Below are 17,237 nucleotides of genomic sequence, written 5' to 3'. Positions count from 1 at the left end.
AAAATAAAAGGGCATTTTAGTCTTTTTAGTTTGTCGACGGACCAAAACCACATACAAACATCTTCAAAATGACAGTTGATCCAAAAAAAGTCGAGGTTTGAACAAAACCTCAGAAAAAATATATACCACATTCAGTTTTATATATGAATTTTTATGAAGTTTAGTCAAAATATCGACTTTTTTTGACTTTGTTGTCATTTTGAGCTAGTTTTATTGCAGATGTGGTCCCTCAATAAACTGAAATGACTGTAATACCCTTGTGGTATTTATTTCTTATTTTTCTTTCATTTTTGAAGTCTAATACTTATTTATCTATTTAAACAATTAAAAAAATAAGAGGGACTCTCTCATACACACACACACACACACCAACCATTTCATCTTCTTCGGTGAACTTCCCCACCTTCGGTGCTACACCCAAATCTAGATTTACAACAACAAAAATTGATCTTGATTTACAAAAAGTCAAAAACACTTTTAGTTATCGTCATTTTCACAATACCCAATTAATCATCTTCACACCCATCTCCACCATTTTTTCAGTCTCTACAATGAGGTTGGGCTTAAAACATAACTTCCCAAAATTTCAAGACCAAAAATTTCATTTTTGATATAAAATTTTAGAAAACATTTATAAGAAAACATAATTGAGCCATTTCATTTCATAAAACCATAATCTCATGTCTCAAAATCATATCATAAAAATAGCAACAATGTCAGAATACAATCCTAAGAAATCTCATAGTGTGAAACTCCTGCGTGTGTGGAATTTTAGAATGCATGTCATGGAGAGGAATTTTAGAATCCTTATTGTCACAAAACAATGTCTTAAGATTTATCTAAACTTGAGAAGTAGTAGTGTGTCATTTTAACTTTTAGGACTTTTTGCAATAAGGAGTCGGAGATCATGCCATAGATCTATGGTTTGACTTTGGAATCAATATAGGTTCATTCTTGTTCATTGGTAACAATCAACGCTTTATCATGTGGTTCATCTAAATGATCAACTACACGATGGCCTATGCAATAGGTGTAGAAGATTTCTCGCCAAGAGTCGTAATTAAGACACTCTGGATCGAGGAACAATAGAACAAAGGAGTGAAAATTGGTTATTCCATATGATTTCTCAAATGAGAGAGTAGAAGATGAAGTCAAGCTAGTCATTATTTTTGAGGAAAAGATGATGGTCAACGCCTAGGGAAAGAATTAGGGTTACAAGATTAGGAAAGATATGAGAAGGAAGAGATTTTAGCAAAGTTGCTATGATACCATGCTAAGGAATATTTTTCCATAAAAACATTTTCATTATATATATATATATATATATATATATATATATATATATATATATATATATATATATATATATATATATATATATATATATATATACACACAAATACACACACAATACAATAAAAAGTTTGGGCTATGGGCAATGTGGGTCGGTCACTATACAACACAAACACATACGCAAATGTGTATAACATGTTAACATTAAATGGTATTACTAAATTACCTTCACGAGGGGTGTTTCAAAGGGAATTGTTGATCATGCTTTGTTTTGTTAGCCATGAATCAGTGGTCTTTTATAGAATACCCTGATGAGTTATAAAAGTACATCTAGCTAATGCTTCAACTAAGGAGGTAGTACATGTTCATAGTCATCTAAGAAGCAATTAATTGTCACGTTCTCAAATCTCAACTAGTGAGTTGTGTTTGTAGCAAGAGCAACATGCACATGCACATGCCACGCAATTTGATGGCGTCGAGTATTATGTTAGATTCATGCACACAAAAAAGAAAGTTATGAAGATTTTGTGATAATGAATCTACAATTAAATTGGCAAAGAATCTTGTTACACTTAGAAGAAGAAAACACATAGATGCATGTTACCATCTCCTGTAAGATGAAACTGCCAAATGAGAGATATAGAAGTGGGATTTTGCATGTTTGTGAGCACTGATGATCAAGTTGCAAACATTATCACAAAACTACTCAAGTATGAAGCATTTATAAAACTGAAGGAAGATATATGAATGATCAGTCTACCAAATTTGATTTAGATATATGTTTAAGTAATGAGTTCAACCATCTCTAAAATGCTCATTTGGTAAGGCAGGTGAAAGATGTGGCTCATCAACCCATTGACCACCCCCATTCACTTGGTAAGGCGTGTGGAAGATGTGGCTCATTAACCTATTGACCACCCGCGTTCAAATCCTAGGAGCTCCATTCTAGGTGCCCACGAGAAGGGTTTGCAACGCAACTCCATAGGGTTGTTTAGCATCATCGTCAAAAGTGAGCCATCTATCCCATACCCTTGAAATCGGAGAAACCGCTATGGTCGGTGGGCAAACCGTTTTTCAAGTACTCATGGCTAATTTGCCTATTACCGGTTAGCTAACAAATATGGGTAATTTGTCTATTACTAGCTTTATAAGGGTTGCTTATCATTATCATCAAAGGTGATCTCTCTTCCCCCCATAACCTCAAAATCAAGAAAATTGTTACGGACAATAGACAAACTGTGTTTTTTAAGTAACGAGTTCAAGTACTCATGAGTAGTTTTCCTATTACAAATTAGTTAAAAACTATGAAACCTGTTTTCTTATAAATGTTTCGGTCTTTGTATTCAAAATTGCAAGTGAGATTCATCGGTAATGTTTCCCTGCCAAACCTCTTGTCTTGGTAAGTTTAAGGAGCAAGCCATCTCATCTTTATATATCACATGTTATAATATTGAATAGAATTCAAAGGAAAAAACACAACCCTATATATAACTCATCTTTTTGTGTCATGTTTATAGAAGAATTAGGTTTAATACAATTCTTAATCTTAAATATGTTAGCCGACGGCAACTTGCTTTAAAAGTAAGATAATCCATGATATATTACTCATACAAATACAATACAAAGCATCAAGACCAACATTCAGTTGTACTACTAATAAAATATTGAGAAAACTATAAAAATGGATTTACAATGTTCTTTGTCTAAGATCTAAAAAAGTTGCGGCTTTCATAGATAGTCCTCCAACAACGCTTGATTGTGATTTTGGTCTCTGTTTAACTAAGTTTATTAAATTACCATTTTTCTATTGATTTTTATTTATTTATAATTATGGTTAGAGTTAAAGGTGGATCCCACTCTCCAATTTGTTGACCCACCACCCTACCCCATCTCACACTCTTTATCCTCTCCTCCGGCAACTGCCTCCCTCCTACTACCCTTCATTTTCTCCGGTCAGATACTCAGATTCCAGCCAATTTATGTGCATTGTATTCCAATTAGAAAATCGCACCATTTGCAAAACAAGAAAAACCCATTTCAATTATCTATCCCTAAATCCATGGACTGATCATCTTCTGCTCCAAACCTTCTCACACACATACACACTTGAGTGTTGCATCTGTTAAGAAATTGATTTTTTTTTTTTGTTTTTAATTTCTAATGGTTTTACACTTCCGTTTTAGACATTTGTGACCTTAAACATATGTGGTGTTGAAAAACCCAGTCCCACCAGCAACACCACCAACATCGCCACCATTGATCCTCAACATCATACACAAATGTAATTTTTGTCCAATTAGGGTGTTATGGTACATAACATAAAAGGTAACTAATGAAAGGAACAAAGACAAAATTTATCATTAGATATTTGGCACCATGAAATCCTATCACTTACAGAGTTTCAGCTTTTTGAAGAACAAGGAAACAACTGATTTGGGGTAGGGTTTACAAGCAAGACATGTAGGAGTGTTCTCCGGTTGTTCAATCCATAGCTTATGAGCAATGTCGTTGCTTTTAAGCTTCTCAGACAAGTTCTTTAACTGGACTTCTCCTTTCACCTCAAGCGTTACCTACACCATTCGAATGCATATATTTGTTGGTGATCCCATTATCATAACTTTCCAATTAACAAACAATTAATCCATTTTTACTTAAAGCCCTTCATCTTGTTATGGACCCCAACACTGTTTTGTACTAAGAAAGACATTCAGCTAAGAATTAACAGAGACAACAAGAAAGAAGTTTTCAGCTTCATCTTGAAATTCAACCCTCTCGAATCATGATAACTAAACTCTATCAACTTTGAATCTACAAAGTAAAGATGGTGTTCAAAGATCTCAAATCTAACGCAACTAGTTTGTTTGCAAACGTATTTGGTAATGTTCATCATCATAACTCTTACTCTTAGGATGAGGATGGAATTGACATAAGTACACTAAAATTAAACCTGCTACATAAAATTATTTGATTTAAAATAGAATAATTGAATACAGACGGGAACCAAGTAAAAACTGGTATTAAGGTTTCCTCGCAATGAAATTTCCCCAAAAATTAAGATCGAGATTCAACAAATGTATACGGTGCATAATTCAATTAATTTAGCAGCACGCATTCACAACCCTAACATTGAAAATTCATGAAATTAAAACAATCGGTGAAACAGAGAACTTACCTTATGCATTGAATCGAGATTGGTGGGACTGCAGTAGTCGATGGTGTGAGGATCATCTTTGTGTGACCAGATGGCTGCGACGGAGGCATGGCAGCCCTGTGTTACAACGCTCCCTAGCGGCCACGAGTCTATCAGATCTCGTCGGAGCACTACGTACTGTACTAGCACGTCGGAAGTTGTTTCCGAGTTCTCGGTGGCCGAAACCTCTGTCGCGTCGGTAGAGGCCATGGGAGTCGAGTGGCGGCGAATATGCAAATGGAGTGAAGAGGGAAGTGCCTTCCTGAACGACGGCGTAAGGTGTTTTTTAAAGGAGGTAATATGAGAAATCAAACAACGTGGTGACTGTAGAGTGGTCATATTTGCCTTCTTGTAGTCAGGTTGTGCCTCCGATCCGTCCACACTGGATTATGGCCCGTTGAAGAATACCAAGAATGGAATGGAAAGAAATTCATGACTACAATATACACTCGTTTACGAGGAGAATTCAAATAATCATGTAAATGTAAATAAATAAGACTATAAAACCCGTCAAACTACTGTCTATTTTATTTCTACTGTTCGGATATAATAATAACTAGGTTATAACCCGTATTACACGGGGTCTCAAAATAAAAAATAAATTTGAAACTTAATCGTAATAATAGTTAATAATAGAAGTCATTGATGTGAATGGACCCTTTAAAATAAAAGTCATTTAAAATAAAAGTCATTGAATCTTAAAACAACCTTAGAAGGTGTAGCAAAATGATGTAAATTAAAATAAATAGTTTGTTTTGCATAAAAAGTGGAAAGACAAAAGGGAAAAAAAAATGAATGCGTCAAGTAAAGATCAAAAAATTGAAACGAAATACATGTCAAAAGAAATGAAAGTGCTTTTTAGTATTATTAATGTTAACAACATATTTTTTTGTATATCCTATTACTAAAACGTTTATGTATGTAACCCACTTTTACTTCCATTTTATATTGAAAGTTGTAACCCAACCTTTCGTCCTTACCTCTTGAACTACTTAAAATAGGCTGATAGCTTTTTCTAATAAACCAATAGTATGTACACAGAATGTCACAAACTTAATTTCCACCTAAACATTCAATGATAGTGAAATTGTGAAGAGAAAAGAAAACAAAAAGATAGGATAAAATAAGTATGTGTAACTTTTTCTTTGCACAACCACCCTTGAATTTTAAAATATTTCTTCATCTATTTTCAAATGCTTCTCAATAATACCCTCATAATAAAATCAAAAAGAAGAAAAGAATAGATACCGTTCAAAAATCTATTAACTTACAACAATAATATTCCTTAAACTAAAAAGGGCAAAAAAGGAGCAAATTGAGAGGTTAACGTAAATCAAGTTACTTGATTGCCAACATGTGCATTTTGAAGAATAAAATGTAACGTTGAGGACTACTCTTCGTATGAAACCCAAACCCAATTAAAGAAGGGTTAAGGAACTAGGAAGGTAACAAACTTTGGTCTTTGTTCATATTTATTTATTTAGGTAAGTATGTTTTTTCGTTAACAATTGACCATTAAACTTGTTTGACCTGTTCAAAATAGGGTAATATGAATGGTAATTACGGTAATATTACCGTATTAGTAATATGAATGGTAATTACGGTAATATTACCCTATTATGAACAAGTCACACAAGTTTATTGGTCAAATGTACGAAAAAACATAATTACTTAAATATGGACAAAAACCAAAGTTTTTTACCCATTTTGGTAATATTGGACGAGAACCGTCTCAAGGAATGTGTCTTGGGATCAGGCTCCGATAGTCAATGAACAATTAGGTTAGGCTTGGTCTAACCCAGTTCAATCCCGACTAGTCATGGGCTAAGCTGTGTTGCTAGGTCTTTAAAGCACAAACAGCGTAGCCCCTTAAGCGTATACAACCTAACCCAGCTAGGCCTAAACTGGGTTGGTCCAAGACTTGACCATTTCCTCATACATAAAGACCGGACAACCCAATTTCATGTCACATCAATGGATCTTATAACTACATGCAATTAACATAAAGAACCTAATATTACCAAAATGGGTAAGGAACTTTGGTTTTTGTCTATATTTAGGTAACCATGTTTTTTTCGTACACATTTGACCAGTAAACTTATTTGACATGTTCATAATAAGGTAATGTTACCGCTAATTACCAGTCATATTACCTTATTTTGAACAGGTCAAACAAGTTCAATGGTCAAATGTATACGAAAAAAACATGGTTACCTTAATATGAGCAAAGACCAAAGTTATTTACCTTTCTAGTTCATTAACCCATTAAAGAAAAATGTTTTTTTTTTCTCATCCACCTATACAAAGAAAATCCAATAGTCTACACTAACAACCCATCTGAAATTGGTCAACCATTTGTTTTGTTTTTCAGATTTTTAGGCTTTTTTTTTTGCAATTAACCATTATGGTATGGTTCGTGATGGCTAGATGGGTATTTGACAACTCTTAGAGAGTATGTGATTAAGGTATCTTTAAAATAGTTTTTAAAGAAAAAAAGAGGTAACAAAATATTGTATATGAACTGCCTCAAAATTAAACCAGTTGGAACCAAATTGTTCAACCCCTTCATGTAACGGACTTTGAATGGCAAAATATTATTGTACCCAATGCAATTCTTTGAAGATGAAATGTAATTATGGGTTTTCCTTTTTTCGCCAAATTCTAGTAAATGGCAACTTACTCGCTTTTTGCTATTATTCCCTATTGCTCTCTATTTACTGGTTGCTTGTATTAGTTATTATCTGTTGCATGCTTAAGGGAGAGTTATCAATGCTTTATTGCTAGTATTTTGCTTATAGTGTATGTAATTGTAGTCTTTTCTGGTCGGCCTTTGTTTTTTGCACTTATAATCTTATGAGTTTGTCCTTGGTTCCCTTTTTCCTGCCTAATGTATTTGATAGTGTTTGCTCCAAGTGATAAGCTAGTGTTTTTCCCAGCTTATTGCTGCCATTTATTTACACTATTGTGTATACATACAATGTGCTCATGTTTTTTTCTTAACCCTATTTATTCTCTTCTTTATTGATTATACATGTTTTTTTTTCATTAACTTATTAACAACTAACCACTGCCTATTTAATTTATTTAATTATATATTTATATTTTTTGTATTGTTTCAAAGTGTACTGACATGTTAATATACATGAGATCTTACCCGACGATAAGGCGTTTAATCTTATTTATATTTCTTTATTTATTTTATGTTTTGTTTGCAAGATATCTTTTCGGGAAACAGTTTCGACTTCCTACCATCTTACCACCCCCTTACCTCATTCTAATGGGAGTTAGGGTTTTGTAATTGTTACTGTTTGTGTTACTCCTTTTTCCAATATAGGTGGCATATTTTATTTTTTTACTAATAATACAATTTTACTTACATTTTTTGTTTTTGCTTATAATAGCAAATATGTAACTTATATCGGTATCAAGCATGTTTTTTACAAATAAAGCAACATAATTATCTAAGTTTGATGATATAAAAAAAAATAATAATAAAAAAAAAAAAAAAAGTAGAATCAGTCCATTTTTTGATGTTGGTCAACCCAAAGGAGATGATTGTAAGGGGGTGCATAGTGTAAAACTACTATTATTATGGGGGGTATTAACTGAAAATCAATTATAATCATAAATTTTCTACATATATAAAATGTAGGTAAAAAAAGATGTTAACCCCCATGTATCCGCTACTGCAACCCAACCACCAAACATGTATAGATACATGGTATCATTTCTCGATGGATCAAATTGCCAAAAGAAAGGATATAGAAGTGGAATTTTACATGCCTGATGATCAGGTCGCGGAAGTTCTCACAAAATTACTCTTAGTATAAAGCATTTATAAGTTGATGGATAATATAGAAAATGATCAGTCTTACCATTGGATTAAAGGAGGATGTTCAATTTAATCCCAAATTCCAATTTCCTACATTTCACTATAAATCTATTAGCCTTTCCATTCAAAAATTGAAGTTAAATTCATAAGTAATGTTTTGTGTTTCTTCTTAAGTTTGTTGAAACCAAACACATTAAGTGTATAATCTTTTATTACGTTGGTCATGAACACTCCAAAGCTGGTGTTTTTATGCTCTTACAAATTATTAAGAAGCAAGCCTAATAATTAGACTATGATCATCTTTATATATCACTAGCTATATTTTGAATAGCGTTGGAAGGGCAAAACACAACCCTATAGTTTGTTCCACCAGGGCATGTAAACGTGCTAGTTTGATCATCCTTGGGGTAGCTATAAGCATCGGGGCATCGATCTTTGAAAAATCTCGAAAAATAAGTCGGCCCACAGTTCCCTGAGTTACAACAATATTCATCCGTCTTGTACACAGTGCAAGGGTTATTGCAACCACCAGGAGCTCGTAACTCATTAGGGCACTGGCCATTGATGTCCGCAGTGCATTTGATGCCCCGGGTGCACCCACCAGAGTTAGGGCTAAATTCAATAGGCACGTTGAATCCATCGATGAGAGAAACATCAAAGAAATCAAGATTCATAAATTGATTCAACGCGTATTCAGCCAATGAGTTTGGTGGGGTGCCATAGTTTTGGCACCGAAGGAGGCCGTTGCAGTCACCGGTCTGACACGAGCCTCGACCCGACCCATCAAAGTTGCAGTTGGTACGTGGCCATATACGAGCTTGTGATGTGCCTGCTGCCACATTTAAAGACCAGGTTTGACCTGGATTAAGCTGTTGACCACCGCCGGGCACTGCTCCAGCCCAGACAGTGTATGGACAGTTGTTTCGGATATCGAAAATGGCTGCATTGGTGAAGTGGAAAAGAAGAGCCAAGAGGAGGAAAGTGGAAATTGTAGAGGTGGTCATCGTTGTTGTGAGTGCATATGAAGTGAGACTAAAGCCTGGTTTATATAGGATGCAGATGTGATTATGTGAAGCATATTTGAGACGATAAAAGATAGAAACTTGCATAGTCATTTTCTTTGGCCGATGAAGTCAAAAGAACAGATTGTCCTTTGTGTCATGTTTATCGAAGAATTTGGTTATCTTGATTAAATATGTTAGCCGCCGTCAACTTGCTTTAAAAGTAATATAAAGCATCATGAATGCTTAGCATGCCAATGCCAAACATTCACTTGTACTTAAAAATGTCGAATTTGTTTGAAGGAATACAACTTTTAGGCCTTGGCATTGCCATATAGGATTTTTTTTATGCCACATCGGATGGGAGAGTGGTAGCATCCCAACCGTAAAAGATAAGATATGGAGTTGTAGCATCTAAACGTTGAAAGATTTTATTTTGAAAAAGAATAAAATAAATAAACAAACCAATCACACCTTTCCCTTATCCTTCTCTTTCCACTAGATGCCTGAGAGTCGCAAGCCATATTTGGTGAGGCAAGGAGCACATCTGATGGCGAGAGCTGCAAACTGGAAGGGAGTTTCTGGTGAAGGACACTCCCTCAGCCTTAAATATATTTTAGACAAAACTGTAAAAATAATCTCTGTGTATGTATTTTTATCGAGATTTAGTCAAACTTTAATTTTTTTTTTTACTTCATGGTCCTTTTGGCAATGTTTCTATGTGGAAATTGTCCCTGAGAATATTTCAATAACTATAATACTCTTAGTGTAATTATTTTCCATTTTTCTTACGCTTTTTAAAATCTATTATTTCTTTATTTATTTTAATAATTAAAAAATAAATAAGAGGTCTCTCTCACCCAAACCACCCGATTGCAGCCCCAAATTCGTCTAATTACTTTATCTAGATTTTTTTGGTGTCATGCTCCACTGCATTTGCGAATTTGTGATCTTGCTCGTTCTTTCCTTGCTGTGGTGGTGATCACTGGCTTCGATAAACTTCTTTTTCCCCTTAAAATCCAAAAATCTAGAAATCAAAATTGAGTGTGTTCATCGTCTTCTACAAAAGGATTTCAATGGCTTCTAGTATATTCACAACAAGAACCACTAATCCTTGATTTCGCATCCGATCTTGCTCGTTTATCTCACCCAACAACCCCCTAAATCTGCCATAAATCAATAAACTTAGTGAGTTGAATAATATGTTTGTTCTTCTTCGAATTGGCAGCACCAATTGCAATGATGGCGACAATCAAAACCTGAAACGTGGGATTCATTTTGGGGATTTGAATTTTTAGAGAATGAAATATGCTCAAGACCTCCCTCATCTCTGAATTCGTTTCTGAAAACGCTAAAGCCCTCGTCTCTAAAATGATTCCTGAAAAAATATTCAAGCCCTCATCTCTGAAAAATGATTTGTGTAGGTGTGTGTGTTCATCTCGGTAAACCCTCAGATGATGACCTTGAGAAATCGACCAAATCAGAAACAATAAAAGTTTGTTTGAATTCATCACCTGCATCTTAAATCTATCGATTTACACTTGCAAACAGAATTTGACTAATTGGTAAAATCTGGTGTGTGTGTGTGTGTTCACCTCGTTCATCTGTGGAGAAGCTCTCAAAATCAACCTTTTTCGACCCTAACAAAACCCAGAAATCGATTTACAGGTTTGAGCTCAACGTGTTCATCTATGAACCCAAATTGTCATTTTGGTTCACCGTGTTCATCTATGAACCCATATTATCGTGTTCATCTATGAACCAACAGGGGTGTGTGTGTGTGTTTTTCCATAAAAATCATCTATGTAAACACATACACATAACACACTTGAACATGTTTCTGGAATCACACACACATACCTGTGGGTTCATAGATGAACACGACAATATGGGTTCATAGATGAACACGATGAACATAAATGAAGCATAATATCTTGATATTAACATATTTTGTCATTCATGTATATATACTTGGTCTAGGTGTTATTTTTGTTATAATTGTATTATATATGTTGCTCAAGCATTGATTCATCATTGTCTCCGTGTTCATTGTATTACTTCTCGATACTACTACAATTCAAATACATAATAAATCATAATTTTAATGTCGTAACAAACCTTGTATTTCATTTATGTATCTATACTTGGTGGGTTATTTTTGTTATAATTGCTTTCTTTTTTTCCAAATATTTTTCTTTTATATTAGACAAAATTGCAAAAATTGTCTCTTACCGCTGTCAATTTCTGTAGGAAAGGTCCAAAACAAAATTATTAGCAAAAAATGTCCATATTTGATGGTTTTATTGTGGTTTTGATACCTACCTCGTTAAGTTTAACAACTTGGCTGTTAAGTTTTTGGAAATAACAAATTTACCCCTATGGACCATTTTTATAGTTTTATCTTTAAACATAACTACAAGGACAATTTTTGCAATTTTTTTTTCATTTTATTGAATTATTGTACATTGATTTTTTTTTAATTTCTTTCTTATTGGATTATTATCTATTAATAAATATTATTTTATTATTTTATTAATTTTTTTAATTATTTTTTTTTAATTTCTTCTTTATTGGATTAATTCTTTTTAATTGGAGTATTATATATTAATAAATATTAATTTTATTATGTCTATATTTTAATAAACAATATTTTATTATATTATTAATTTTTTTAATTTTTTTATTGGATTAATTATTTATTATTAGATTATTATATATCAATAAATATTTTTTTTAACATTTAATATTTTTCTATTAATAAATGTTACTTTATTGTATTATTAATTTCTTTTATTTTTATGTTATGTTAATTCTTTTTATTGGATTATTATTTTAATATATAATAAATATCATTTTATTGGATTAATAATTTATAATGTATAATATTAATTCTTTTTAATTTATTGGTTACACCACAAAGTCATCAGAATACGTAAAAGTGTCATGTCTCATCGTAGAAAATCGGTGGGACAACCGCCAATCACTTCATCGATTGTTCAGCGGAAACCCCACTAACTTGTTACACCCAGTGCCATCAATATCCACCTAAGACAACCTCATCACAATCCGTTGGAATCCTCTATATTTGCCATCAAGCCGACCATATTCTGCTACAACCATTAGGAGGTCCGATCCAAACACTCATGGTCAGCTCCTTCATTCGTTGTCTTCTACCATCTTGCGTCGTCATATCATCTCGCTGGAAATTGTCGATCATCGCCTATAGTCAGCCAATCTCGATAAAAACTACACCGTTCGACTACCCACATAATGCGCAATAAACCCCATAAAACATATAGCCTACGACCAACCATTCATTACCGATACCGTTATCGATGGTGAAAATGTTAGATCGAGGGTTTTTGAAACCACCATAGCCACTACAAGTGGTGACAATGTTGTAGAACTCGTTATTCAGTACTTGTTTGGCCGATTGTCGACTAGCGAGTACTCGGATTTGGTAATTCATGTACAATATATATTTAGGGAAATTATATATGTCAAAATCATAAGTCAAAATCATAAGTTTATTGAAATATATAACAAATTTAAATACATGTCAATATACAAAAACTAAAATAAACACGATGACTGAGTGATGCTGATGGTGGTGACTGAGTGATGGTGGTGGTGTTGTCCAAAATATGTTATCTTCCAAATATTTAAAATAAATTAGGAGATGTGGGGTGGGTGAGATTTTTTGGTATTTTTATTTAGAACAATAAAGAAAGCAATTAAAAGAAAATAAAAACAATTAAAAAAATAATATTTATTATAAATAAAAATAATAAATTTAAATAATAATCCGATAAAAAGAATTAATGCAATAAAAAATTAATTAAATGAAATTAATAATCCAATAAAATAACACTTGCTAATAGATAAATATTATATGTTAAAATAATAGTCATTAATATATAATAATCCAATAAAAAGAATTAATCCAATAAAGAAAAAATTCAAAAAAATTAATAATCAAAATAAAATAATATTTATTAATATATAAATATAATATATTAAAAATAATATTTATTAATATATAATAATCCAAAATAAAAGAATTTAAAAAAGATATAATTAAAAGAATTCAATAAAATGAAAAAGAAAAATTGCATAATTGGTCCGTCATTTGCCAAAAGTTAACGGCCATACTTTTAAACTTAACGACGTAGGGACCTAAACCACCAAATAGGGACCATTTTTACTAATAAACGTATAGTTTTACTTAAATATTATAAAATATTTTCCTTTTATATAACCCATTTCCAAACATATATACATCTATGCCTTCCAATGTATTTCCATCAACAAAATAGGAGCTTTATTGAACATTATTGTTTACAAAACAATTTCGTAACACAAGGCAATTGTTCAATTGGATTATTTGTGGTTTTTTTCCATTTAAATTGGGGTATTCATGATTTAAATTCAGAATAAACAATTCATCATTTAAAGGGTGATAATGGTGTAAACCAAAATACTATAAGAATATAAAGATTTATGTCCTACCTATAATAAGAAAACAATTCATCTGTTTTTTTCCTATTAACAAAGTAATCGACGGTGTCTTCCAAAAGAAATCAATGACCCATTTCTTAAATTAATTAATCAAAATTAACAGTCGGATTGTAAACATTGTAGCCGACCGTATAATAAAATTTGGGTAAAAGTACTCTAAAGTCTAAACCTAAAATGAAGGAGAAAATCAAGGTTTTGGAGGAATTAGAGATTAGTAGTTATATTTTAGTTCAAAACGACGTAGTTTTGAATGGTTCTACACCTAATGTTAGGTACATAACAACCTCATTCTCTTTTCACACACACACACACACACACACACACATATATATATATATATATATATATATATATATATATATATATATAATTTGGTTTCATCTTATCTTTTGTGTGTATCTTGATTACTGGTTCTCTCAAACATACATGATCCAGGAAATTCATGGCTAAATGATCTCATGCAATCAGGTATTCTTTATATTTACCCCGTCAATCTGTTGATTTACAATCCCGATACATGATTTTTGTGGTGTACTTCTTTGATTTATAGAATTTCAAAACTCTGATGAAGGTGGAAGGTTGTATCTTTTTTCAATATCATAACAAGTGTGTAGTATGAAACTTGATAATTTGCTTGTAAATCAATATATTGGAGTTGGATTTCGATTGCCTTGAGTATTTTACAGTGATAATTGTTGTTTGGAATTCTTTTTACGATTTTGACCATTAAACCCCTACTGGTTTTGGTTTGTTCCCTGATTATTTTTTGGACTTCTCATTGAAGATGGTGGACATGGTAGAGCACTAGAGCTCATTGCTATCAAAATTTTAGACTATGTTCTAAGTTTGACCATTTCATCCCTTGGCGTTCTTTCTATTTTAATACATATTTTCATCTCAGAACTGGATCTCAAGAAGAAAAAAACAGTCAGGTTGAGGAAAAATGTTACAAATTGGATACAATCTTTTGACTGCCAATCTGCCATCACCATCATTTTCCTTCATGTAAGAAGATGGTCTAAAATATAGAGTTTAGAGTAAGAAGATGGAAGTTTTGAAGCGATTCAAAATTATTATGAAGGTTGGAAGTGCTTCAGAAATTATTTTGTAAACATGTATGACCCAATTCTTTAATATGTGCATTTTACATAGTAATTACACCAAAATTGAAGAGTTGTGTGCTTATGTTACATCTATTATGCTTTGTATAAGTTGCAGTTGTGTGAATCTTTCATGTTTTTTCTATGTTCCCCATTCGATGAATTTCAGCCAAGTTGGCTTTTACACATTCATCGAATCATCTATGTTGCAGTTGGAGAGGTCCTAGCTCTATGCACATTGTAAATCAAAATTTCTTTATTTATATTTTCAACTGTAACTAATCTCGAGACAAATGGATTGGATTAGTGTGTTTGTGTGTGAAACATCTACATACTTTGAGAAAAAATTGTTATTTGGCTAAAATTGGCATTATAAGAAGAGGTGAAACTATAATGCTATAATAAACAAATAAGTGAAAGTGCATTGGTATTTCTTGTATTTAATTCTCATTAGGGATCATGTTTTATTGTACTATTAAATTTAAGTACTTTTTATCTTGATTCCATTTTTATGCATATGATTGTGCTTGGGCATTATTAGGCATTTTAGACATTATTACTTAGGCATTCGACAAATCCTTCCATAGCATTAAATATCAGGAGTTTAGGTATTTAAATTTCAGACCTGCACAATCAGAGCATTGCATATTAATGATATATAGATGCATTGTTTCAATAATAATGTATTATAGAATTGTTACACTAATTGTAATAATTTTAAGTATATATTTAGGTCGGAACTTACTTTATTTAGTGGAAACAGATGAGAGGTAAGGTTTATGATGAGGAGCAAGCTGAAGTGCTTGACAAATCCCCTGTCAGGAGAAAAGGCTACATAATTTGCAATTTTGCATACATTTTTCATTTTTCCATGTTTGTCACAAGGTATGCAAATTTTTCTAAGATATTATATAATATCAAAACTGTGGTGAAAGTTATTGAGCTATATCATGATCTTTTTAAAATTAGTTCTTTTATAACATGTTATATTATCACTATTTGTAATCTCTCCATTTTATTAGAAATTGAGACATAAAAAACAAATTTCTTTTAAAACCAGATAGGAATTGGGAATAAGTAAGTGCTAAAATTGTATCTACTTTCATTTTGAGTCTAAATTTCCTTTTTAAGTGTTGTGAAATGTCGAATTGAGAAAGAGATGAAGTTAGATTTTTTTTTTTAGGTTCGATGATTTTTTAATCTTTATCTATCAATGTATTCGACAAATAGTATTTTTGTTGTAACTTTTGTTTGAAATAAGTTTTATTGTATATATATATTTATATTGCAATTTTGGAAAAATGAATATTATAAATGTAACCCTATTTTTTATGCAAATTAATGAACGTGTATTATTCATTTTCATATTTACTACATAATTGAGTCGTGTTAGAACGTGTTGATTATTTCATGAGCTAAACTCTGAGCTTGAAAATTAAGGCGGTATCAAGCTCGAGTAGGGTTTAGAAACTCTAAATTTTTATTTGAGTCAAGGCCAAGCTTGGATCTTTATTGACTTGATTTGACACATTTACACCCACACCCTTATTCGGAGTTGGTAGATTGGTAGATTTTTGAATCTTCATGTAGTACCATTTCAAGGTTGTAGATTGTAACTTTATTGACTTGGATTACGAAACATACATTACCTATCATTCTAAGAATATTGCCAACATATTGCTTTTAAAAACATGTCGAAAGCAAGATGTTATTTTTTACATTTAAAACGATAAACCTAAACTTGAATGCTAAACCCTAATTTAAACCCCCAAAATTCAAAACTCAAAACCATAAACCCTGAGCCAAAAAAGCTATTTATGAAATAAAATTATTTGTCACACGAATTATCAAAAAAAATATATTCTCGCTCACAGCATTACTCTGGATTATTTGGATTTTTGAAGATCTATATCATTAAATAGAATTGGTCTATTTTAGACACAATGGATCCAACATATGAAAACACTTATCCAACATACATTAAAGAACACATTGTTCGTCGGAAAAAAAAAAAACGAATCGTTGAATTGAAACTAATGCTTAGTGATACTTGTCAATACATTGTGTCTTAGTGATATTGGTATTATGATATATTTCCTAAAGCAAATTAGTCGCTAAATTGAAACTAATTATTATATGTTGAAAAGAAACTAATTGCTGAAAGAAATTGTATGTCGCCCGTCGCATTGCGCGGGTAGACGGCTAGTGTGTGTGTGTTTATACACACACACACACACACACATATATATATATATATATAACAATACTTTATTTTTTTAAGAAAACTTTGGTGACAAAATATG

General features: G+C 32.0%; 2 protein-coding genes across 2 annotated transcripts; both read right to left on the bottom strand.

Moving 5' to 3' along the window:
* Positions 1-3,565: 3,565 nt before the first annotated feature.
* LOC111884186 (uncharacterized) lies at positions 3,566-4,919 on the bottom strand. Its single transcript, XM_023880506.2, has 2 exons — positions 4,466-4,919; positions 3,566-3,863 (listed from the first exon to the last, which is right to left on the bottom strand). The coding sequence occupies exons 1-2, from the start codon at positions 4,820-4,822 to the stop codon at positions 3,681-3,683; spliced, it is 540 nt and encodes a 179-aa protein (XP_023736274.1). The 5' UTR covers positions 4,823-4,919; the 3' UTR covers positions 3,566-3,680.
* Positions 4,920-8,489: 3,570 nt separating this feature from the next.
* Positions 8,490-9,345, bottom strand: LOC111884195 (thaumatin-like protein). The gene has a single exon (XM_023880517.3). The coding sequence runs from the start codon at positions 9,317-9,319 to the stop codon at positions 8,618-8,620; it is 702 nt and encodes a 233-aa protein (XP_023736285.2). The 5' UTR covers positions 9,320-9,345; the 3' UTR covers positions 8,490-8,617.
* Positions 9,346-17,237: the final 7,892 nt, after the last annotated feature.

The sequence above is a fragment of the Lactuca sativa genome, chromosome 3 (assembly GCF_002870075.4).
Source record: "Lactuca sativa cultivar Salinas chromosome 3, Lsat_Salinas_v11, whole genome shotgun sequence".
Classification (NCBI taxonomy): domain Eukaryota; kingdom Viridiplantae; phylum Streptophyta; class Magnoliopsida; order Asterales; family Asteraceae; genus Lactuca; species Lactuca sativa.
This window is presented reverse-complemented; position numbering and strand designations above follow the sequence as displayed.